General features: G+C 41.0%; 2 protein-coding genes across 2 annotated transcripts in view; both read left to right on the forward strand.

The window, feature by feature from the left end:
• LOC115005820 (PR domain zinc finger protein 12-like) overlaps positions 1–7,784 on the forward strand; it is an 8,818-nt gene extending 1,034 nt beyond the window's left edge. The window contains 6 exon segments of the mRNA XM_029427784.1: positions 976–1,041; positions 1,609–1,733; positions 3,627–3,782; positions 5,421–5,535; positions 6,368–6,537; positions 6,539–7,784. Of these exon segments, the coding sequence (XP_029283644.1) occupies positions 976–1,041; positions 1,609–1,733; positions 3,627–3,782; positions 5,421–5,535; positions 6,368–6,537; positions 6,539–6,874 (968 nt within the window). The 3' untranslated portion in view covers positions 6,875–7,784.
• Positions 7,432–25,000, forward strand: part of LOC115005818 (complement C5) — a 23,457-nt gene continuing 5,888 nt past the window's right edge. Inside the window, exons 1-8 of the mRNA XM_029427781.1 lie at positions 7,432–7,454; positions 10,087–10,169; positions 10,275–10,365; positions 10,456–10,564; positions 11,132–11,264; positions 22,671–22,786; positions 23,904–24,092; positions 24,299–24,502. Coding sequence (XP_029283641.1) covers positions 7,432–7,454; positions 10,087–10,169; positions 10,275–10,365; positions 10,456–10,564; positions 11,132–11,264; positions 22,671–22,786; positions 23,904–24,092; positions 24,299–24,502 — 948 coding nt within the window. The remainder of the gene's footprint in view (positions 7,455–10,086; positions 10,170–10,274; positions 10,366–10,455; positions 10,565–11,131; positions 11,265–22,670; positions 22,787–23,903; positions 24,093–24,298; positions 24,503–25,000) is intronic.

Raw genomic sequence — 25,000 nt, forward strand, 5'->3', positions numbered from 1 at the left:
TTTTCTGCTGCGCTAAATTAAAATACATTTCAAAGCTTCACTCGCGGCCTTTTGTTGGTCTTCTGCTCATTCTTTATATTTTAACTACATTTTTTGGCGAAATTCGTTTCCGTTTTTAATGAAATTCGTTTGTAACATTTTCCGCGGAGCCGGCGGAGTTTGCTCGCGGTGTCCCGGTCCTCCCGGTCCCTCCCGGTCCTCCTCCCGGTCCTCCCGGTCCTCCTCCCGCTCCGTTAGTACCGGGTTATTTCTGGTTTATTTCCCTCTGCAGGAATTTAAATCCGTTTTTCTCTCCGTCGTGTGAACCGAATCCGCTGAACTTTCTCCTCGTGGCATTTATGAGTTTCTTCTTTTCTTCTTCTCTGGTTCTAAACTCGGATAATCTTCCACTTTTATCTCCATTTGAATCTCTTTTCTCCTTTATGTCACAACCGGTTTCACGCTCCGCGATGAGCGTGAAACCGGTTGTGACATTTCTCTGTTCCTCTTTGCATTTTAAACTTGTAATGCATTTTATTTGTTAAGACTTTTCTCTTGTTCTTCTTCTCTCGGTTGCACATAAACTTCTCTCAGTTTGAGTTTTCTGTGCAGCTAAAGTCCGTCATGAATTAAGATTTGTCCCCCTGCAGCTCGTTGTGCCGCAGGGGGACTTGTGCAGACATAATGCGGCTATTGAAGGAGAAAAATGAGCATTTAACCTCCTTTATTCTCTACACCAGGGCTCAGTTACATGCTGCTTTCACTGTTTGTGGGAAACTTCAGCTTTACATCCCGAACACCAAGTCCTTTCCCAAAAGAACTCAGAGCTGCAGCTCAACACTGAAGCACGTTCATCTGTTCAATCTGCGGAAATGAATGTTGTTGTGGCTCTGAAGAGATTTTATTTAGTCATCAAAGTTCAGTTTTTAGGAGAAGAAACTAATGTTCGACGTGTTTAGAGTGAAAATTAATACATTTCTGTTTGATGTATTTCAGAGGTGCAGAAGTTGTCCAGTCTGGTTTTACCCAGCGAGGTGATCATCGCTCAGAGCTCAGTCCCAGGTAAACTCTTATTACTATATATTAAAAGGTGTTTCTGTGTTTTAATGTGACACATCTTTATTATTGAGCAGGACAATTACAACAAAATGTACTAAATAAATAGTTTATAGGTGATTTAAAGCTGCTCTGGATCTTTACCTCCGTCTCTCTGCAGCTCTGAGCATGAGGGTGTTACAAACCTTCTCAGGCTTTAAATGCTTTGATTTACTAAAGATGAAAATTAAATAAATACCATATTTTTATTGTTAGAGTCCATAAATAGTTGCCATTCTTTTTCAGAGATAAACTTTATATTTAAATGTTTTTATTGGGTTTTCAAACATTTACACATTTAAAGTAATAACATATTCATGTTCATTATAACATGCTAGAATTAAAATACATAAATAAAATAACAATAATAATAATAGCAAATATAATACTATCTACAAATATAATAATTTAAATAAATAATGAATAAGAAAACTGAAGGAGAGAAACCTTTTAAAAAACCTGAAGAAGCAGATTATTAAAGTGTAATATTGTGTCAGCGTGTTCCTGCAGACTCAGCGTGTTGTCGTGTTTCAGGGGAAGGTTTAGGGATTTTCTCCAAGACGTGGATCAAAGCAGGAACAGAGATGGGACCGTTCACCGGACGCCTGATTTCCCCCGAACACATCGACCTGTACAAGAACAACAACCTCATGTGGGAGGTAAACAAACATTTATATTTATATTCATATCTATATTTATATTTATATTCATATTCATATTTATATTTATGTTCATATTCATATTTATATTTATCTTCATATTTATATTTATATTTATATTCATATTTATATTTATGTTCATATTCATATTTATATTTATCTTCATATTCATATTTATATTTATGTTCATATTCATATTTATATTTATCTTCATATTTATATTTATATTCATATTTATATTTATGTTCATATTTATATTTATGTTCATATTCATATTTATATTTATCTTCATATTTATATTTATATTTATATTCATATTTATATTTATGTTCATATTTATATTTATGTTCATATTCATATTCATATTTATATTTATCTTCATATTCATATTTATATTTATCTTCATATTCATATTTATATTTAGATTCATATTTATATTTATATTTATGTTCATATTTATATTTATATTTATATTTATATTCATATTTATCTTCATATTCATATTCATATTTATATTCATATTTATATTCATATTTATATTCATATTTATATTTATATTTATATTTATCTTCATATTTATATTTATAGTTATATTTATGTTCATATTTATATTTATGTTCATATTTATCTTCATATTTATATTTATATTTATGTTCATATTTATGTTCATATTTATATTTATATTTATGTTCATATTTATATTTATATTTATATTCATATTTATGTTCATATTTATATTCATATTTATGTTCATATTTATATTTATATTTATGTTCATATTTATATTTATATTTATGTTCATATTTATATTTATATCAGGAGACAGATGTTTCATACTGGAGCAAGATTTAATATCAGCTAGCTCGTATTTAAATGCCTACACATCTCCGCACATCGAGTTTTGTTTTTTAACGTAGCTGATGTTTCTCAGCATAGTCGCCGACATCGAGCACGATGGGCTGGAAAACCGTCCCGTGTGGAGAAACACAGACGTACGGAACTAAAACCATCTGCTAATTGTTAGCGTCACAAAATGATCTAATTATTGCATCATTGATCAAACGGAGGGCTAAGTTAAATTAAACGCTAACGATAAATTTGATAGTTATCGTACATCTGGACTCTTTAACGTAACGTCACAAAATGGTAAAATGATCGTACCTTTTGGCGTTACCGATGGCACATCGTACAGAGGGCAAATTTATCGTACAAATACGATAATTATTGTACATTTGGCAACTCTTACAAACGACAAAAAATGAACTATTAACTTCCTATAAATGAGCCCTGCAGCTACTAACAGCTATTCTAACTAAGAGTTATATATATTTAATACAACTACAGTAAAAACTTGTGCTTTAATTGGGTCAACATTTAAATTAAAATTCAATAATGCAATTAGCATTTTGTTTGACGTGAAAATAAAAATGCTAATTGATTAATTAATTTAAATGTTATTGTGAGATTACATTTAAATTTAGTCCCTTGAATGCTTCCATTTAATTCAAAGTGACTTCATTGGCTTGAACGTTTTAAGAAACGGTGCTGCAATAATATTAAGATGAATATTAATTCACATAACATTAAGATTATTATATATTAATGAAACTAATTGAGAGAGAAATGATAAAAATAAACAACTGTAGGTCTGTTATAAAACAAGATATCAATTAATAAAACTTTATTTATAAAAGCGTCTTTTATTAGAATGTTCAAATCTGTAAAATGTTAATAAAATAAAAAGAATAAAACACGTCATAGTGACAGTAAAGTGTTGATATAACAACATCCAGAACAATGAATACTAAAGTTAATAATAAATAAGTGCAAACAATAAAGCCATAGAATGTGAAAATGTTTATTGTGTTTATTTGTGATGTTTTCTGCCCTCAGGTGTTTAACGAGGACGGGACGGTCAGGTACTTCATCGACGCGAGTCAGGAGGACCAGAGGAGCTGGATGACGTACATCAAGTGTGCGCGGAACGAGCAGGAGCAGAACCTGGAGGTGGTGCAGATCGGCAGCAGCATCTTCTACAAGGCTGTGGAGGTCAGTGAACGCACCGCCTGTCGGCGGAAGGATGGACTTAAATAGTTTTATAGTAATAATAGTAAAAATGTTCATCAAAATATCTGAAGAGGACAAATTCAAAAGACTCAAAAAATGTATTATCTCATACAAGACAAAGAAAAACAACATTTTTAAAACCAAGAGGCTGAAAACAGTCGGTCAGTTTTGGGCATTTTTGCTTAAAAACAGAAAAATAGAAGAAGATGCTGAAAGTTTTTAGGGTTTTTGAGTCTTCAGCAGAAGAGAAGAAGAGTTCAGGTGTGTGTCGCCCTCTGCTGGCTGAAACACTCAAGATTACCCTCCGATGTTAAGGTCAAATACATTATTTAACAAATAGATATCAGATCTAAAGAGAAGTCTGGATGAAGCAGGTTCAAAGTGTTTCATGTTGTTCACATGTCAAAGGTTTGTACAGATTCTGGATCTGTCTTTGTATCACTCCATAAATCACTAAATCCTGTCAACACACAGAACTTAGTGCATCTCCTGCATGTAGTGAGTGTAGCGTGTATAACATGAGCTGTGAGTGACATGTGAACAAAGCCCTCTGCACAAAGCTTCAGAATATAGAGAGGAATGAAAGTGGAAAGTTTGGTGTATGTAAGTGCTGCTGAAGTGGAGACTTCTGCTGAAGAGTGTGAGAAAAGCTCCTTTAGAGAAAAGCTCCTTTAAAGATATGTATTGTAACATTCATACATGTTGTACACACTACAGGTGAACAGAGTCATACATGTTGTACACACTACAGGTGAACAGAGTCATACATGTTGTACACACTACAGGTGAACAGAGTCATACATGTTGTACACACTACAGGTGAACAGAGTCATACATGTTGTACACACTACAGGTGAACAGAGTCATACATGTTGTACACACTACAGGTGAACAGGGTCAAACATGTTGTACACACTACAGGTGAACAGGGTCATACATGTGTACACACTACAGGTGAACAGGGTCATACATGTGTACACACTACAGGTGAACAGAGTCATACATGTTGTACACACTACAGGTGAACAGAGTCATACATGTTGTACACACTACAGGTGAACAGAGTCATACATGTTGTACACACTACAGGTGAACAGAGTCATACATGTTGTACACACTACAGGTGAACAGGGTCATACATGTTGTACACACTACAGGTGAACAGGGTCATACATGTTGTACACACTACAGGTGAACAGAGTCATACATGTTGTACACACTACAGGTGAACAGAGTCATACATGTTGTACACACTACAGGTGAACAGGGTCAAACATGTTGTACACACTACAGGTGAACAGGGTCATACATGTTGTACACACTACAGGTGAACAGGGTCAAACATGTAACTAACAGATATCATGAAGCTTCCCCACTTCATGACTCACATCAACACAGTTTATATTACAAGTGTTTAATATGTACATGAGGCGTTATGTAATGTAGCTGTGGAGAGTTTAAATCTACACACACAGTTACACACACACACACTATGATGTTCTCATGCTTCCTCTCGTCTGAAGAAGATGTTCTGGAAAGTCTCAATGTTTTTGTCTGTCGACAGGAAACATTCAGTGTTTTTTAAAGACAGATTTGAACCTCCATGTTTTCCCTCCTCAGACGATTCCTCCGGACCAGGAGCTGCTCGTCTGGTACGGAAACTCCCACAACACGTTCCTGGGAATCCCTGGAATTCCTGGAGGAGACGAAGAACAGAGCAAGAAGACAAAAACCGGTAAAGAATTTATACACTAATCTGAAACTGCACTAAACCTGTAATGATGTGGCTCTCTTGGCTTGATAGTTTAGAGCCAGTCAAACAATAATAATAAATGTGAAGTTTCCAACAAGCTGCAAGAAAATCCGTTCAGTTAGGATCCTGCTGCCTCTCTCGCTCACTTAGCTGGTGCATATATGACCAATGTTTCTAGGTTCCTTTAAAAAAAATGTCAAATGTCAAAACAGGTGAGAAAAAAGTGTTTGTTGTTGTAGTACTCATTTCAGCCACAAGAGACTGAAGCACCGTGTGCTAAACACCACTAACATCGGCAGATTAGCGCCGATTAAAATCCATTTCTAGCTAAGACATGACAGTCATGTTAAATTACTTGCTAACAGACAAAATATTTATTGTGTTTAGATGGAGAAATTAAAACTCACCTGGAAGAAAACATGAATGTTTTCAGTGTTTAGAACATGGAGTGGTGCTGCCGCCTCTAGTGGCCGAACATCGTATTACAACAACAAACACCATTTTAAAAAAGTACTTTTTCCACCTGTATTCACAATTGTTTAAAACTTAGATAAATGATCCAAAGCTTTCATAGATTAATAAAGAAATAAAATAATGATGAAAAATAAATATTTTAATTATTTTTCTGCCAAGACTCTTCACAGATGAGAATAAAATAATCAAGTTCTTGAGAACAGGTGAAATAAAAGGTTTGATCATTTTCTATGTCATGACTTCAGAAGAGAAAACTATTTAAAATCGGATTTAGACTTTTTTTTGCTTCCGTATTTATAATTCGAACATCAGTCTGAATATTTTCTCCTCCTCCTCCCAGATGAGTTTCACACCTGTGAAGGCTCTTCCTCTTCCTCGTCCTCTTCCTCCTCGTCCTCGTCCTCCTCGTCCTCCTCCTCCAGTGTGGGCCGCATGCGCTGCGTCATCTGCCACCGCGGCTTCAACTCCCGCAGCAACCTGCGCTCCCACATGCGCATCCACACGCTGGACAAAACCGTTCGTGTGCCGCTTCTGTAACCGCCGCTTCAGCCAGTCGTCCACGCTGAGGAACCACGTCCGGCTGCACACCGGCGAGCGTCCGTACAAGTGCCACGTCTGCCAGTCGGCGTACTCGCAGCTGGCCGGCCTGCGGGCGCACCAGAAGAGCGCCAGGCACCGGCCCACCGGGGCCGCTGCCGCCGCTGCCGCCGCCGCAGCCGCGGCCGCTGCCGCAGTAGGGGGCGTGATGGTGCACGCAGCTCACTCACCTCCGCTTCACCCACCACATCTGACCGCCATGCCTCACCCGGCATCACTGGTTCACCATATTCCCACCATGGTGCTGTGATGGACAGACACACAGAATACCACTACCCAGGGAGCTAAAGCTAAGTTCCCATACGATTACGGAAACACGTGGTTGACGTGGTAAATTGAAACAAAACTTGTTTAGAGAACGATTGTGGTCACCCTGAGTAATAATTTACAAAGAAAACTCTCCAACATTATCTAAACATCAAAGACGTTTGTACATTATATGCATGCACACACACGTTTATTATACACTTCAGCGTCTCTTCACACTGAAACTCTGATTCATAAAACAGTTGCATGATGGGACATTATTAGCCCATGTCAGTATAAATCTGTGAGACGATAATGTCGTGCGTTGGTTTGCATGCAAAATGGTTTTCTGTGAAAAGTTTTTGTTTGTTGAGAAGTCGGAGCGCTGAGGCTCAGAGGACACCGTGCAGAGCTCCTGCTCTCTGGACGGGACGTGTTGAGGTGGTACGAGTCCTGCTATCGTCAGTGTGTTACTGACAGCAGAGGGCTTTCCAGCACAGCAGCTAAGCAAACATTACGGCGTTACTTTGGATCTGAAAGTCCCACAATAACAAACTAACGATGATAGAACACGAACTGCAGGGGTCAGAGGTCAAATTTATGTTTTTATCAACGGAGTCTGGAGGCTGTGAAGTTCACGTAAACGTATGTTACCACCTAAAAACTCACCAGATCCCTTTAAAGAATCACTTTTAAAATAGGCAGAGCCTGGAATGTAAAATATTTTGTTATTATTATTAATATTATTAATGTATGTTAAGCTATGGGTTGAGGCCCAAATTGGGTCTCAGGCGACGCCTGTTAGAAAATATTAGAAACAAAACTTCTAATCTTTGTAAATGTTTTTACATGATTTCTGTATAAATATGTTGTCAAATAATGATATTAGAAACTTTAGCTGACAGCTGTTTGTCTCACCTCTCCTCTTCTACGATTATAAAATCGATCATTGACCTTTGGCCTAGGGTGCTCTGGTACCACGTGCACTTATGAGCATCCTTATGTTCGAACATGGTGTTTGTTATGGTCATTCCATGACTACACAGAAGTTCAACACAAACAACCGTTCGGTTTAGATCAGGGAGGCCCTTCCTCCCAATCACCCTCTCCAGGTGTCTCCATCCGTTTCCCACGTTTGCGTTGAAGTCTCCCAGCAGACTACGGAGTCCCCTACTGAGCCCCCTGCAGGGCTCCATTCAGGGTCTCCAGAAGGCCGAATACTCAGAACTGCAGTTTGGGCATAGGCACAAACACAGTCAGAGTTTTCCCCCATGACCCGAAGCGTAGGGAGGCGCACCCTCTCGTCCACCGGGGTAAACTCCAACGTAGCGGCGCTCAGCGGGGGCTTGTGAGTATCCCCACCCCGGCCCGACGCCTCACACTTGGGCAACTCCGGAGAGAATAGAGTCCAACCCCTATCCAGGAGTATGGTTCCAGAGCCAAGACTGTGCGTGGAGGTAAGCCCCACCAGATCCAACTGGTAGCGCTCCACCTCCCGCACGAGTTCCGGCTCCTTCCTCCACAGAGAGGTGACGTTCCACGTCCCCAGAGCCAGCCTCTGCTGCCCGGGTCGGTCCGTCGAGGTCCCTGACCATCAACTGCCACCCGTGTGACAGCGCACACCCGACCCCAGCGGTTTCCCCATGAGTGGTGGGCCCACAGGATGGATGGATGGGAGGCACCACGTAGCTTCTTCGGGCTGTGCCCGACCGGGCTCCGTGGCAAACCTGGGCCCTTTCTCTGGGCCTGGCTCCAGACGGGGGCCCCGGGCTTCCCCTCCGGGCAGGGTCTCTCCTTTCCTTTCCCTTTCTTTCATGAAGTCGTTTTTGAACCATTCTTAGTCTGGCCCCTCGCCTGAGACCAGTGGGCCTTGGGAGACCCTACCAGGAGCACTAGGCTCCAGACAACACACAGCTCTCAGGTTCATAGGGACACACAGACCTCTCCACCACGATAAGGTGATGGTTCCCAGAGAATATTATTACCATAATTAGTTATTGTGTTTCCAGGTTGTTATTAATGTTATTATTGTGTTTCCAGGTTGTTATTAATGTTATTATTGTGTTTCCAGGTTGTTATCAATGTTATTATTGTGTTTCCAGGTTGTTATTAATGTTGTTATTGTGTTTCCAGGTTGTTATTAATGTTATTATTGTGTTTCCAGGTTGTTATTAATGTTATTATTGTGTTTCCAGGTTGTTATTAATGTTGTTATTGTGTTTCCAGGTTGTTATTAATGTTGTTATTGTGTTTCCAGGTTGTTATTAATGTTGTTATTGTGTTTCCAGGTTGTTAATAATGTTGTTATTGTGTTTCCAGGTTGTTATTAATGTTGTTATTATGTTTCCAGGTTGTTAATAATGTTGTTATTGTGTTTTTAGGTTGTTATTAATGTTATTATTGTGTTTCCAGGTTGTTATTAATGTTATTATTGTGTTTCAAGGTTGTTATTAATGTTGTTATTGTGTTTCCAGGTTGTTATTAATGTGTTATGTGTTTCCAGGTTGTTTTATTTGTTATTGTGTTTCCAGGTTGTTATTAATGTTATTATTGTGTTTCCAGGTTGTTATTAATGTTGTTATTGTGTTTCCAGGTTGTTAATAATGTTGTTATTGTGTTTCCAGGTTGTTATTAATGTTGTTATTGTGTTTCCAGGTTGTTATTAATGTTGTTATTGTGTTTCCAGGTTGTTATTAATGTTGTTATTGTGTTTCCAGGTTGTTATTAATGTTATTATTGTGTTTCAAGGTTGTTATTAATGTTGTTATTGTGTTTCCAGGTTGTTATTAATGTTGTTATTGTGTTTCCCAGGGTTGTTATTAATGTTGTTATTGTGTTTCCAGGTTGTTAATAATGTTGTTATTGTGTTTCCAGGTTGTTATTAATGTTGTTATTGTGTTTCCAGGTTGTTAATAATGTTGTTATTGTGTTTTTAGGTTGTTATTAATGTATTATTGTGTTTCCAGGTTGTTATTAATGTTATTATTGTGTTTCACAGGTTGTTATTAATGTTGTTATTGTGTTTTCCAGGTTGTTATTAATGTTGTTATTGTGTTTCCAGGTTGTTATTAATGTTGTTATTGTGTTTCCAGGTTGTTAATAATGTTATTATTGTGTTTCCAGGTTGTTATTAATGTTGTTATTGTGTTTCCAGGTTGTTAATAATGTTGTTATTGTGTTTCCAGGTTGTTATTAATGTTATTATTGTGTTTCCAGGTTGGGGATTTGGTCCATTGAAGCTTCTTACTCTGATGATTTCACCACAACAGCGAGAGCAGACTTTGAAGTTAAAGAATACGGTAACAACACAAGAAGAAACTACTTCATCAGATATCATTACAACCAAACTAGTGTTGTAAAGTTCAGTATAAATTAAATGTAAATTATTAACCGTTCTGTGTCAGTTCTTCCCAGTTTCTACATCCTTGTGGAACCAGAAGCTAACTATGTTAGCTACGGAAACTTCAACCGTTTCAACTTCAAGGTTTTAGCCAGGTGAAGAAACTTCAGAAACACACAACTCAAACTATTTTAATGAAATTGTTATTTAGCTGTAAATGAGACCAAACGCGTGTTTTCTCTCAGGTATGTCCACGGTGCTCCGGTGGCTGAGGGGGAAGTCTTTCTGCGTTACGGCTACGTTAGCGGGACCAATCCTCCGGTTATCATCCCGAGCTCCATCACCAGAGAGAGAGTAAGAGACAGAAACACTGTTAATATTTGACCGTCCTCAAATAATCATGTCTGTGTCCATGAATCTAAATACTCAGTTGATTTAATAATACTTTTATGGAAGGCACAAGGACCAGTTAGATTCTTTAGTTGATAGTAAAGCATGTATATATAGATAAAACCAGACCCACACAAACTGCTCAGTGTTAAAGAACTAAAGTCTAAAGTTAGAAAGGTTTTATCAGGAAATGTCCGATCTTACAGAAGCCCGTAGGAGACTTTATTAAATGATGTAAACTTGAAAATGTAATTCCTGTTTCCCCTGTAGAGCTTTGGAAATGAAATTCAAATAGCTGTTCCATTTTAATTTATTATGGTCATAGAAAAACTATAAGAGTTTTTATTAAAAATTTTAATTGTATTTTTGCATTTTCATTTTCAAGTTGACATTATGATTTGAATAAAAATCACAAAGTCTGATACTTGAGTCTACCGTCACGATAGTTAACCGTTCAAGATTTGATTCACTCCTCTCAAACAGCATGTATCTAGTTTTACCTTTTGAGTCAGCAGTTTCTGTGTCCTTCAGTTGTCCTCAGCGGGTGAATTGGACGTGACTGTGAACATGGAGATGGTCCTGTCCAAACACGACGGACCCAAAGACCTCAACAGTCTGGTGGGAACATACCTGTACATCGCTGTGCTGCTGCAGGAGGACACAGGTACATATTCAACCTAAACCGAGTCCTGACATTTAAAGATAAACGCTCATAATGTCATTATCATGTGTAGAGCGTCAGGTGGGATAAGCAAACGCACCCTAGGTATGACGTCCAATAGAGAATGTTTGTTGTACGTTCCAACGGCGTAGTATGTGATTTTGTGTATCCTACATTAGCAGTCTGAGTAGGAGACATGAGCTTATTGCACATACTTAACTTCCCCACAATGCATTGCGTCTCTTCAGACTATGCAACAGCAGAGATGTTGATCCAGGCTAAAAGCTGTTAATATGTCGCGTTATTAAGTTTTAATATGTTTTTAGGCGAGAAAGTTACCATTTAGATTCTCATTATGTGGTCAGTTTATCCAAATATGTGACCGAGCCGCTGTCATGTGATAATCGTTCATTTAGTGAGCGGCACTTTAGTGAGCGGCACTTTAGTGAGCGGCACTTTAGTGAGCTGCACTTTAGTGAGCTGCACTTTAGTGAGCTATACTTTAGTGAGCTGCACTTTAGTGAGCAGCACTTTAGTGAGCTGCACTTTAGTGAGCTGCACTTTAGTGAGCGGTACTTTAGTGAGCTGTACTTTAGTGAGCAGCACTTTAATGAGCTGCACTTTAGTGAGCTGTACTGTAGTGAGCTGTACTTTAGTGAGCAGCACTTTAGTGAGCTGCACTTTAGTGAGCTGTACTTTAGTGAGCTGTACTTTAGTGAGCTGCACTTTAGTGAGCTGCACTTTAGTGAGCGGCACTTTAGTGAGCTGCACTTTAGTGAGCTGCACTTTAGTGAGCGGCACTTTAGTGAGCTGCACTTTAGTGAGCTGCACTTTAGTGAGCTGCACTGTAGTGAGCTGCACTGTAGTGAGCTGCACTTTAGTGAGCTGCACTTTAGTGAGCTGCACTTTAGTGAGCGGCACTTTAGTGAGCGGCACTTTAGTGAGCTGCACTTTAGTGAGCTGCACTGTAGTGAGCTGCACTGTAGTGAGCTGCACTTTAGTGAGCTGCACTTTAGTGAGCGGCACTTTAGTGAGCGGCACTTTAGTGAGCGGCACTTTAGTGATCGGCACTTTAGTGAGCGGCACTTTAGTGATCGGCACTTTAGTGAGCGGCACTTTAGTGATCGGCACTTTAGTGAGCGGCACTTTAGTGAGCGGCACTTTAGTGATCGGCACTTTAGTGATCGGCACTTTAGTGAGCTGTACTTTAGTGAGCGGCACTTTAGTGATCGGCACTTTAGTGATCGGCACTTTAGTGAGCTGTACTTTAGTGAGCGGCACTTTAGTGATCGGCACTTTAGTGATCAGCACTTTAGTGATCAGCACTTTAGTGAGCTGCACTTTAGTGAGCTGCACTTTAGTGAGCTGCACTTTAGTGAGCGGTACTTTAGTGAGCGGTACTTTAGTGATCGGTACTTTAGTGAGCAGCACTTTAGTGAGCTGTACTTTAGTGAGCTGTACTTTAGTGAGCTGTACTTTCGTGAGCGGCACTTTAGTGAGCTGTACTTTAGTGAGCGGTACTTTAGTGAGCTGTACTTTAGTGAGCTGTACTTTAGTGAGCGGTACTTTAGTGAGCAGCACTTTAGTGAGCTGTACTTTAGTGAGCTGTACTTTAGTGAGCGGCACTTTAGTGAGCGGCACTTTAGTGAGCTGTACTTTAGTGAGCGGTACTTTAGTGAGCTGTACTTTAGTGAGCTGTACTTTAGTGAGCGGTACTTTAGTGAGCAGCACTTTAGTGAGCTGTACTTTAGTGAGCGGTACTTTAGTGAGCTGTACTTTAGTGAGCTGTACTTTAGTGATCAGCACTTTAGTGATCAGCACTTTAGTGAGCAGTACTTTAGTGAGCGGTACTTTAGTGAGCTGCACTTTAGTGAGCAGCACTTTAGTGATCAGCACTTTAGTGAGCAGCACTTTAGTGATCAGTACTTTAGTGAGCAGCACTTTAGTGAGCTGTACTTTAGTGAGCAGCACTTTAGTGAGCTGTACTTTAGTGAGCAGCACTTTAGTGAGCTGTACTTTAGTTAGCGGTACTTTAGTGAGCGGTACTTTAGTGATCAGTACTTTAGTGAGCAGCACTTTAGTGAGCTGCACTTTAGTGAGCTGCACTTTAGTGAGCTGCACTTTAGTGAGCTGTACTTTAGTGAGCTGCACTTTAGTGAGCTGCACTTAGTGAGCAGCACTTTAGTTAGCGGTACTTTAGTGAGCGGTACTTTAGTGATCAGTACTTTAGTGAGCAGCACTTTAGTGAGCTGCACTTTAGTGAGCTGCACTTTAGTGAGCTGCACTTTAGTGAGCTGCACTTTAGTGAGCTGTACTTTAGTGAGCTGTACTTTAGTGAGCTGTACTTTAGTGAGCAGTACTTTAGTGAGCTGTACTTTAGTGAGCCGTACTTTAGTGAGCCGCACTTTAGTGAGCTGTACTTTAGTGATCAGCACTTTAGTGAGCTGTACTTTAGTGAGCTGTACTTTAGTGAGCTGTACTTTAGTGAGCTGCACTTTAGTGAGCAGCACTTTAGTGAGCTGTACTTTAGTGAGCTGTACTTTAGTGAGCAGCACTTTAGTGAGCTGCACTTTAGTGAGCTGTACTTTAGTGAGCAGCACTTTAGTGAGCTGTACTTTAGTGAGCTGTACTTTAGTGAGCTGCACTTTAGTGAGCTGTACTTTAGTGAGCGGTACTTTAGTGATCAGTACTTTAGTGAGCTGCACTTTAGTGAGCTATACTTTAGTGAGCTGTACTTTAGTGAGCAGCACTTTAGTGAGCTGTACTTTAGTGAGCTGTACTTTAGTGAGCTGTACTTTCGTGAGCAGCACTTTAGTGATCAGCACTTTAGTGATCAGCACTTTAGTGATCAGCACTTTAGTGAGCTGCACTTTAGTGAGCTGTACTTTAGTGAGCTGTACTTTCGTGAGCAGCACTTTAGTGATCAGCACTTTAGTGATCAGCACTTTAGTGATCAGCACTTTAGTGAGCTGTACTTTAGTGAGCTGTACTTTCGTGAGCAGCACTTTAGTGATCAGCACTTTAGTGAGCTGTACTTTAGTGATCAGCACTTTAGTGAGCTGTACTTTAGTGAGCGGTACTTTAGTGAGCTGCACTTTAGTGAGCTGTACTTTAGTGAGCAGCACTTTAGTGAGCTGTACTTTAGTGAGCGGTACTTTAGTGAGCGGTACTTTAGTGATCAGTACTTTTGTGAGCAGCACTTTAGTGAGCTGCACTTTAGTGAGCTGCACTTTAGTGAGCTGCACTTTAGTGAGCTATACTTTAGTGAGCTGCACTTTAGTGAGCAGCACTTTAGTGAGCTGCACTTTAGTGAGCTGCACTTTAGTGAGCTATACTTTAGTGAGCTGCACTTTAGTGAGCAGCACTTTAGTGAGCGGTACTTTAGTGAGCTGTACTTTAGTGAGCTGCACTTTAGTGAGCTGTACTTTAGTGAGCAGCACTTTAGTGAGCTGTACTTTAGTGAGCTGTACTTTAGTGAGCTGTACTTTCGTGAGCAGCACTTTAGTGATCAGCACTTTAGTGATCAGCACTTTAGTGATCAGCACTTTAGTGAGCTGCACTTTAGTGAGCTGTACTTTAGTGAGCTGTACTTTCGTGAGCAGCACTTTAGTGATCAGCACTTTAGTGATCAGCACTTTAGTGATCAGCACTTTAGTGAGCTGTACTTTAGTGAGCTGTACTTTCGTGAGCAGCACTTTAGTGATCAGCACTTTAGTGAGCTGTACTTTAGTGATCAGCACTTTAGTGAGCTGTACTTTAGTGAGCGGTACTTTAGTGAGCTGCACTTTAGTGAGCTGTACTTTAGTGAGCAGCACTTTAGTGAGCTGTACTTTAGTGAGCGGTACTTTAGTGAGCGGTACTTTAGTGATCAGTACTTTTGTGAGCAGCACTTTAGTGAGCTGCACTTTAGTGAGCTGCACTTTAGTGAGCTATACTTTAGTGAGCTGCACTTTAGTGAGCAGCACTTTAGTGAGCTGCACTTTAGTGAGCTGCACTTTAGTGAGCTATACTTTAGTGAGCTGCACTTTAGTGAGCAGCACTTTAGTGAGCGGTACTTTAGTGATCAGTACTTTAGTGAGCTGCACTTTAGTGAGCTGCACTTTAGTGATCAGCACTTTAGTGAGCGGTACTTTAGTGATCAGTACTTTAGTGAGCAGCACTTTAGTGAGCTGCACTTTAGTGAGCTGCACTTTAGTGATCAGCACTTTAGTGAGCGGTACTTTAGTGAGCTGTACTTTAGTGAGCAGCACTTAGTGAGCTGTACTTTAGTGAGCAGCACTTTAGTGAGCTGTACTTTAGTGAGCTGTACTTTAGTGAGCTGTACTTTAGTGAGCTGCACTTTAGTGAGCTGTACTTTAGTGAGCTGTACTTTAGTGAGCTGCACTTTAGTGAGCTGTACTTTAGTGAGCTGTACTTTAGTGAGCAGTACTTTAGTGAGCTGTACTTTAGTGAGCAGCACTTTAGTGAGCTGTACTTTAGTGAGCTGTACTTTAGTGAGCAGCACTTTAGTGAGCTGTACTTTAGTGAGCTGTACTTTAGTGAGCTGTACTTTAGTGAGCTGTACTTTCGTGAGCAGCACTTTAGTGAGCTGTACTTTAGTGAGCAGCACTTTAGTGAGCTGTACTTTAGTGAGCTGTACTTTAGTGAGCAGCACTTTAGTGAGCTGTACTTTAGTGAGCTGTACTTTAGTGAGCTGTACTTTCGTGAGCTGTACTTTCGTGAGCAGCACTTTAGTGATCAGCACTTTAGTGATCAGCACTTTAGTGAGCTGTACTTTAGTGAGCGGTACTTTAGTGAGCTGTACTTTAGTGAGCTGTACTTTAGTGAGCTGTACTTTCGTGATCAGCACTTTAGTGATCAGCACTTTAGTGAGCTGTACTTTAGTGATCAGCACTTTAGTGAGCTGTACTTTAGTGAGCGGTACTTTAGTGAGCTGCACTTTAGTGAGCAGCACTTTAGTGATCAGCACTTTAGTGATCAGCACTTTAGTGAGCTGTACTTTAGTGAGCTGTACTTTAGTGAGCTGCACTTTAGTGAGCAGCACTTTAGTGATCAGCACTTTAGTGATCAGCACTTTAGTGAGCTGTACTTTAGTGAGCTGTACTTTAGTGAGCTGTACTTTAGTGATCAGCACTTTAGTGAGCAGCACTTTAGTGATCAGCACTTTAGTGAGCAGCACTTTAGTGATCAGCACTTTAGTGAGCTGTACTTTAGTGATCAGCACTTTAGTGAGCAGCACTTTAGTGATCAGCACTTTAGTGAGCAGCACTTTAGTGAGCTGTACTTTAGTGATCAGCACTTTAGTGAGCAGTACTTTAGTGAGCAGCACTTTAGTGAGCTGTACTTTAGTGAGCAGCACTTTAGTGAGCTGTACTTTAGTGAGCGGTACTTTAGTGAGCGGTACTTTAGTGATCAGTACTTTAGTGAGCAGCACTTTAGTGAGCTGCACTTTAGTGAGCTGCACTTTAGTGAGCTATACTTTAGTGAGCTGCACTTTAGTGAGCAGCACTTTAGTGAGCTGCACTTTAGTGAGCTGCACTTTAGTGATCAGCACTTTAGTGAGCGGTACTTTAGTGAGCTGTACTTTAGTGAGCAGCACTTTAGTGAGCTGTACTTTAGTGAGCAGCACTTTAGTGAGCTGTACTTTAGTGAGCTGTACTTTAGTGAGCCGTACTTTAGTGAGCTGCACTTTAGTGAGCTGTACTTTAGTGATCAGCACTTTAGTGAGCTGTACTTTAGTGAGCTGTACTTTAGTGAGCTGTACTTTAGTGAGCTGCACTTTAGTGAGCAGCACTTTAGTGAGCTGTACTTTAGTGAGCTGTACTTTAGTGAGCAGCACTTTAGTGAGCTGCACTTTAGTGAGCTGTACTTTAGTGAGCTGTACTTTAGTGAGCTGCACTTTAGTGAGCTGTACTTTAGTGAGCAGCACTTTAGTGAGCTGTACTTTAGTGAGCTGTACTTTAGTGAGCTGTACTTTCGTGAGCAGCACTTTAGTGATCAGCACTTTAGTGATCAGCACTTTAGTGATCAGCACTTTAGTGAGCTGCACTTTAGTGAGCTGTACTTTAGTGAGCTGTACTTTCGTGAGCAGCACTTTAGTGATCAGCACTTTAGTGATCAGCACTTTAGTGAGCTGTACTTTAGTGAGCTGTACTTTAGTGAGCAGCACTTTAGTGAGCTGTACTTTAGTGAGCTGTACTTTAGTGAGCTGTACTTTAGTGAGCTGTACTTTAGTGAGCTGCACTTTAGTGAGCGGTACTTTAGTGAGCTGTACTTTAGTGAGCTGTACTTTCGTGAGCAGCACTTTAGTGATCAGCACTTTAGTGAGCTGTACTTTAGTGAGCTGTACTTTAGTGAGCTGCACTTTAGTGAGCGGTACTTTAGTGAGCTGTACTTTAGTGAGCTGTACTTTCGTGAGCAGCACTTTAGTGATCAGCACTTTAGTGAGCTGTACTTTAGTGATCAGCACTTTAGTGAGCTGTACTTTAGTGAGCGGTACTTTAGTGAGCTGCACTTTAGTGAGCTGTACTTTAGTGAGCAGCACTTTAGTGAGCTGTACTTTAGTGAGCGGTACTTTAGTGAGCGGTACTTTAGTGATCAGTACTTTTGTGAGCAGCACTTTAGTGAGCTGCACTTTAGTGAGCTGCACTTTAGTGAGCTATACTTTAGTGAGCTGCACTTTAGTGAGCAGCACTTTAGTGAGCTGCACTTTAGTGAGCTGCACTTTAGTGAGCTATACTTTAGTGAGCTGCACTTTAGTGAGCAGCACTTTAGTGAGCGGTACTTTAGTGATCAGTACTTTAGTGAGCTGCACTTTAGTGAGCTGCACTTTAGTGATCAGCACTTTAGTGAGCGGTACTTTAGTGATCAGTACTTTAGTGAGCAGCACTTTAGTGAGCTGCACTTTAGTGAGCTGCACTTTAGTGAGCTATACTTTAGTGAGCTGCACTTTAGTGAGCTGCACTTTAGTGATCAGCACTTTAGTGAGCGGTACTTTAGTGAGCTGTACTTTAGTGAGCAGCACTTTAGTGAGCTGTACTTTAGTGAGCAGCACTTTAGTGAGCTGTACTTTAGTGAGCTGTACTTTAGTGAGCTGTACTTTAGTGAGCTGCACTTTAGTGAGCTGTACTTTAGTGAGCTGTACTTTAGTGAGCTGCACTTTAGTGAGCTGTACTTTAGTGAGCTGTACTTTAGTGAGCAGTACTTTAGTGAGCTGTACTTTAGTGAGCAGCACTTTAGTGAGCAGCACTTTAGTGAGCTGTACTTTAGTGAGCTGTACTTTAGTGAGCAGCACTTTAGTGAGCTGTACTTTAGTGAGCTGTACTTTAGTGAGCTGTACTTTAGTGAGCAGTACTTTAGTGAGCTGTACTTTAGTGAGCAGCACTTTAGTGAGCTGTACTTTCGTGAGCAGCACTTTAGTGATCAGCACTTTAGTGATCAGCACTTTAGTGATCAGCACTTTAGTGAGCTGCACTTTAGTGAGCTGTACTTTAGTGAGCTGTACTTTCGTGAGCAGCACTTTAGTGATCAGCACTTTAGTGATCAGCACTTTAGTGATCAGCACTTTAGTGAGCTGTACTTTAGTGAGCTGTACTTTAGTGAGCAGCACTTTAGTGAGCTGTACTTTAGTGAGCTGTACTTTAGTGAGCTGTACTTTCGTGAGCAGCACTTTAGTGATCAGCACTTTAGTGAGCTGTACTTTAGTGATCAGCACTTTAGTGAGCTGTACTTTAGTGAGCGGTACTTTAGTGAGCTGCACTTTAGTGAGCTGTACTTTAGTGAGCAGCACTTTAGTGAGCTGTACTTTAGTGAGCGGTACTTTAGTGAGCGGTACTTTAGTGATCAGTACTTTTGTGAGCAGCACTTTAGTGAGCTGCACTTTAGTGAGCTGCACTTTAGTGAGCTATACTTTAGTGAGCTGCACTTTAGTGAGCAGCACTTTAGTGAGCTGCACTTTAGTGAGCTGCACTTTAGTGAGCTATACTTTAGTGAGCTGCACTTTAGTGAGCAGCACTTTAGTGAGCGGTACTTTAGTGATCAGTACTTTAGTGAGCTGCACTTTAGTGAGCTGCACTTTAGTGATCAGCACTTTAGTGAGCGGTACTTTAGTGATCAGTACTTTAGTGAGCAGCACTTTAGTGAGCTGCACTTTAGTGAGCTGCACTTTAGTGAGCTATACTTTAGTGAGCTGCACTTTAGTGAGCTGCACTTTAGTGATCAGCACTTTAGTGAGCGGTACTTTAGTGAGCTGTACTTTAGTGAGCAGCACTTTAGTGAGCTGTACTTTAGTGAGCAGCACTTTAGTGAGCTGTACTTTAGTGAGCTGTACTTTAGTGAGCTGTACTTTAGTGAGCTGCACTTTAGTGAGCTGTACTTTAGTGAGCTGTACTTTAGTGAGCTGCACTTTAGTGAGCTGTACTTTAGTGAGCTGTACTTTAGTGAGCAGTACTTTAGTGAGCTGTACTTTAGTGAGCAGCACTTTAGTGAGCAGCACTTTAGTGAGCTGTACTTTAGTGAGCTGTACTTTAGTGAGCAGCACTTTAGTGAGCTGTACTTTAGTGAGCTGTACTTTAGTGAGCTGTACTTTAGTGAGCTGTACTTTCGTGAGCAGCACTTTAGTGAGCTGTACTTTAGTGAGCAGCACTTTAGTGAGCTGTACTTTAGTGAGCTGTACTTTAGTGAGCAGCACTTTAGTGAGCTGTACTTTAGTGAGCTGTACTTTAGTGAGCTGTACTTTCGTGAGCTGTACTTTCGTGAGCAGCACTTTAGTGATCAGCACTTTAGTGATCAGCACTTTAGTGAGCTGTACTTTAGTGAGCGGTACTTTAGTGAGCTGTACTTTAGTGAGCTGTACTTTAGTGAGCTGTACTTTCGTGATCAGCACTTTAGTGATCAGCACTTTAGTGAGCTGTACTTTAGTGATCAGCACTTTAGTGAGCTGTACTTTAGTGAGCGGTACTTTAGTGAGCTGCACTTTAGTGAGCAGCACTTTAGTGATCAGCACTTTAGTGATCAGCACTTTAGTGAGCTGTACTTTAGTGAGCTGTACTTTAGTGAGCTGCACTTTAGTGAGCAGCACTTTAGTGATCAGCACTTTAGTGATCAGCACTTTAGTGAGCTGTACTTTAGTAAGCTGTACTTTAGTGAGCTGTACTTTAGTGATCAGCACTTTAGTGAGCAGCACTTTAGTGATCAGCACTTTAGTGAGCAGCACTTTAGTGATCAGCACTTTAGTGAGCTGTACTTTAGTGATCAGCACTTTAGTGAGCAGCACTTTAGTGATCAGCACTTTAGTGAGCAGCACTTTAGTGAGCTGTACTTTAGTGATCAGCACTTTAGTGAGCAGTACTTTAGTGAGCAGCACTTTAGTGAGCTGTACTTTAGTGAGCAGCACTTTAGTGAGCTGTACTTTAGTGAGCGGTACTTTAGTGAGCGGTACTTTAGTGATCAGTACTTTAGTGAGCAGCACTTTAGTGAGCTGCACTTTAGTGAGCTGCACTTTAGTGAGCTATACTTTAGTGAGCTGCACTTTAGTGAGCAGCACTTTAGTGAGCTGCACTTTAGTGAGCTGCACTTTAGTGATCAGCACTTTAGTGAGCGGTACTTTAGTGAGCTGTACTTTAGTGAGCAGCACTTTAGTGAGCTGTACTTTAGTGAGCTGCACTTTAGTGAGCTGCACTTTAGTGAGCTGCACTTTAGTGAGCTGTACTGTAGTGAGCTGTACTTTAGTGAGCTGCACTTTAGTGAGCTGCACTTTAGTGAGCTGTACTTTAGTGAGCAGTACTTTAGTGAGCTGTACTTTAGTGATCAGCACTTTAGTGAGCTGTACTTTAGTGAGCTGTACTTTCGTGAGCAGCACTTTAGTGAGCTGTACTTTAGTGAGCTGTACTTTATTGAGCAGCACTTTAGTGAGCTGTACTTTAGTGAGCCGCACTTTAGTGAGCTGTACTTTAGTGAGCTGCACTTTAGTGTGCTGTACTTTAGTGAGCAGCACTTTAGTGAGCTGTACTTTAGTGAGCGGTACTTTAGTGAGCGGTACTTTAGTGATCAGTACTTTAGTGAGCAGCACTTTAGTGAGCTGCACTTTAGTGAGCTGCACTTTAGTGAGCTATACTTTAGTGAGCTATACTTTAGTGAACTGCACTTTAGTGATCAGTACTTTAGTGAGCAGCACTTTAGTGAGCTGCACTTTAGTGAGCAGCACTTTAGTGAGCTGCACTTTAGTGAGCTGCACTTTAGTGATCGGCACTTTAGTGAGCGGTACTTTAGTGAGCTGTACTTTAGTGAGCAGCACTTTAGTGAGCTGTACTTTAGTGAGCTGCACTTTAGTGAGCTGCACTTTAGTGAGCTGTACTGTAGTGAGCTGCACTTTAGTGAGCCGCACTTTAGTGAGCTGTACTTTAGTGAGCTGCACTTTAGTGTGCTGTACTTTAGTGAGCAGCACTTTAGTGAGCTGTACTTTAGTGAGCGGTACTTTAGTGAGCGGTACTTTAGTGATCAGTACTTTAGTGAGCAGCACTTTAGTGAGCTGCACTTTAGTGAGCTGCACTTTAGTGAGCTATACTTTAGTGAGCTATACTTTAGTGAACTGCACTTTAGTGATCAGTACTTTAGTGAGCAGCACTTTAGTGAGCTGCACTTTAGTGAGCAGCACTTTAGTGAGCTGCACTTTAGTGAGCTGCACTTTAGTGATCGGCACTTTAGTGAGCGGTACTTTAGTGAGCTGTACTTTAGTGAGCAGCACTTTAGTGAGCTGTACTTTAGTGAGCTGCACTTTAGTGAGCTGCACTTTAGTGAGCTGTACTGTAGTGAGCTGTACTTTAGTGAGCTGCACTTTAGTGAGCTGCACTTTAGTGAGCTGTACTTTAGTGATCAGTACTGTAGTGAGCTGTACTTTAGTGAGCTGTACTTTAGTGAGCAGTACTTTAGTGAGCTGTACTTTAGTGAGCAGTACTTTAGTGAGCTGTACTTTCGTGAGCAGCACTTTAGTGAGCTGTACTTTAGTGAGCTGTACTTTAGTGAGCAGTACTTTAGTGAGCTGTACTTTCGTGAGCAGCACTTTAGTGAGCTGTACTTTAGTGAGCTGTACTTTATTGAGCAGCACTTTAGTGAGCTGCACTTTAGTGAGCGGTACTTTAGTGAGCAGCACTTTAGTGAGCTGTACTTTAGTGAGCAGCACTTTAGTGAGCTGTACTTTAGTGAGCTGTACTTTAGTGAGCTGTACTTTCGTGAGCAGCACTTTAGTGATCAGCACTTTAGTGAGCTGTACTTTAGTGAGCGGTACTTTAGTGAGCTCTACTTTAGTGAGCGGTACTTTAGTATGCAACTCTGAACACGTAGGTTTTGTCACTTAGAGACAGGAATCAGATTTCTACTCACAGCCCCCCTTCCCCCCCTTCTGTCTCTCAGGTGGCATCACTCAGGAGGCGGAGTTTGCTGCAGTGAAGTTCGTCAAATCACCGTACAGGCTGAGCCTGTTGTCCACGCCCCCCTTCATCAAACCTGGTCTTCCTTATACCATCCAGGTGTGTGTCTGGCCCTTTAAACGTTCAAGCTGTAGTTTTCTGCCACTCTGGATCTCTGGATGAAAACAACAGTGAAAGCTGGAGTTTGGTGTGGTGGTGCAGAAGCGGTGCATCATGGGAGTTTGGTGTGGTGGTGCAGCAGCGGTGCATCATGGGAGTTCTTCTCTCCTCCTCTCTCTGATTCAAAGGTTAAACATCAGAGTTTCTCCTGCACGCTGTTCGGCTGCCGCTAATGTTTGTCAGCTTGTTTCTGTGAGAACTTAAGATCCAGACGTCCGAGGACTAAAATCCTTCATCCTTCAAATATAGAGTTAAAAAAAGGAGAGGAGAGGCCTGGACTAGAAGCAGGTTTTGGGTTCACCCTGCTGGGTTTTCAGTCCTACGACGGTGGTTCACTTCTTACCAGGGTAGATCTCCATGATGCTGCAGACTGAACCTGCTCCAGTTATGTTCCAGATAAGAAATCAATTTGTGTAAAAGCAGCGCTGGCTGATCAATTACGGATCGTAAAATAATAATAATAAGTTATAGGTTATATAAAGTCATAATCCAGCTAAAAGCAACACAGTTTAAAATGCCAAATGCTGAAAGAAGAGCAAAAAATCTCTGACTGTATAATGAAAAAACACAAATGTAATTATAGCGAGATCTACTCGTGCCCTCGATGGGCAGTGATATCATATATCTATTCATACACATTCACACAGACTTTTGTCCAGCTGTTCTTCCTGCATTTGGCAGTTTAAACTGTTACTTTTTTCCTGGTTTATGTTAAACTTCTTGGTATTTGTATAATATTGTAGTTTACTCTTCATTTGTAAAATATGACGCTCCGCTGACAGCACTCGTGTCCATGTTGGTGATTGGTCATGTGATGCAAACCCCGCCCCTTTTATGTGAACACGCTCATATCCAGACTGAGAGACTCAGGTTCACGTCCAGGTGATAACCAGCGTGAGGGTTCGTGAATAACGTTATCCTGGGTCTGTTGAAACGCAGGTACACAACTCTACTGAATATATAACACTGGTTTAGTCGCTTTTAGACAATTTCATTCCGAAATGTTACTCACAACAAAGTGAACTTTTAATTCAGTGAATTTATGATTTCTCTGCAGGTGCTGGTTAAAGATCACTGTGACAAACCGGTGAACCGGGTTCAGGTCCGTCTGGTGGAGCGACGGTTGTTCAGAACTGGGACGGAGAGCGAGGTCCTCCCCTGTCCCGACTCCGTCGACAGCCAATCAGACGGCCTCGCTGTCTTCATCTGCAACACGCCGAGGGAGGGAGTCCGAGCGGTGCTGAAGGTGTTTCTGCTTCTTGTGTCACTCATGCTTGTTGATGTTATTGTTGTTTAATGTACTTGTTGTTAACTTATTTTAATCCTTCTGTTTCTTATAGTTGTTAACTTGTTGTTGTTGTGTTGTTGTTTTCTATTGTCTTCTTCCAGTTCTTTACTTGTTGTTTACTTGTTTTTTGTTGTTGACTTATCTTCTTCCTGTTGTTGACGCAGTTTGAGACGGCCGACCCCGCCCTCCCAGCAGCCAGTCAGGCCGTTCTGACTCTGGAGCCGTCGGCCTATCACTCCCCGAACCAGCGCTACCTGTACATCGACACCCCGCTGCCCGGCCACAGCCTGCAGGTGGGACTCTTCTCCAACATCAAGGTGTACTCGGCCGCGCCCTCCTACGTGCCCATCAGAGCGCTCAGCTACATGGTGAGGAAACTCAGCTGCTGGTGCTCGCCGTCACTGTTTATCAGTTCAGTTCAATTGATGCTTAGTTTGTGCATGAGGGCAAATTGCAGAGGCAGGTAGAATAATACAGCAACACAATACAAGAGGGAAAGAAGAACATAGTGAAAATGATTCCCAAACAGAATAAAGCAGTTTGTTATTGCCGTGAGGAGGATTGTTCTCCGCCAGTGGAAGGACAACACCAGGTATTGCTGAAAGGTTCAAACTGATTTTGCCTCTTTTGAAGCTCTGAAGCTAACAAGTTATTATCTTATGTGTTGAGACATTTTCGTTGATCTACTGAAGCCACTGGCTCTGTGTGCTTTCTTTCTTTGTGTTGAAAAAAGTTAATAGAAAACTTTAAAAAAATAATCTGTAAATTCAAAAAGCTTGATGATATTAATGACATTGATATGAGATATAACGGCCCAAAACCCAATCAAATACGCCGTTATGTTTATGACGTATAATACGACGAGT

The sequence above is a fragment of the Cottoperca gobio genome, unplaced genomic scaffold (genome assembly GCF_900634415.1).
Source record: "Cottoperca gobio unplaced genomic scaffold, fCotGob3.1 fCotGob3_374arrow_ctg1, whole genome shotgun sequence".
Classification (NCBI taxonomy): Eukaryota; Metazoa; Chordata; class Actinopteri; order Perciformes; family Bovichtidae; genus Cottoperca; species Cottoperca gobio.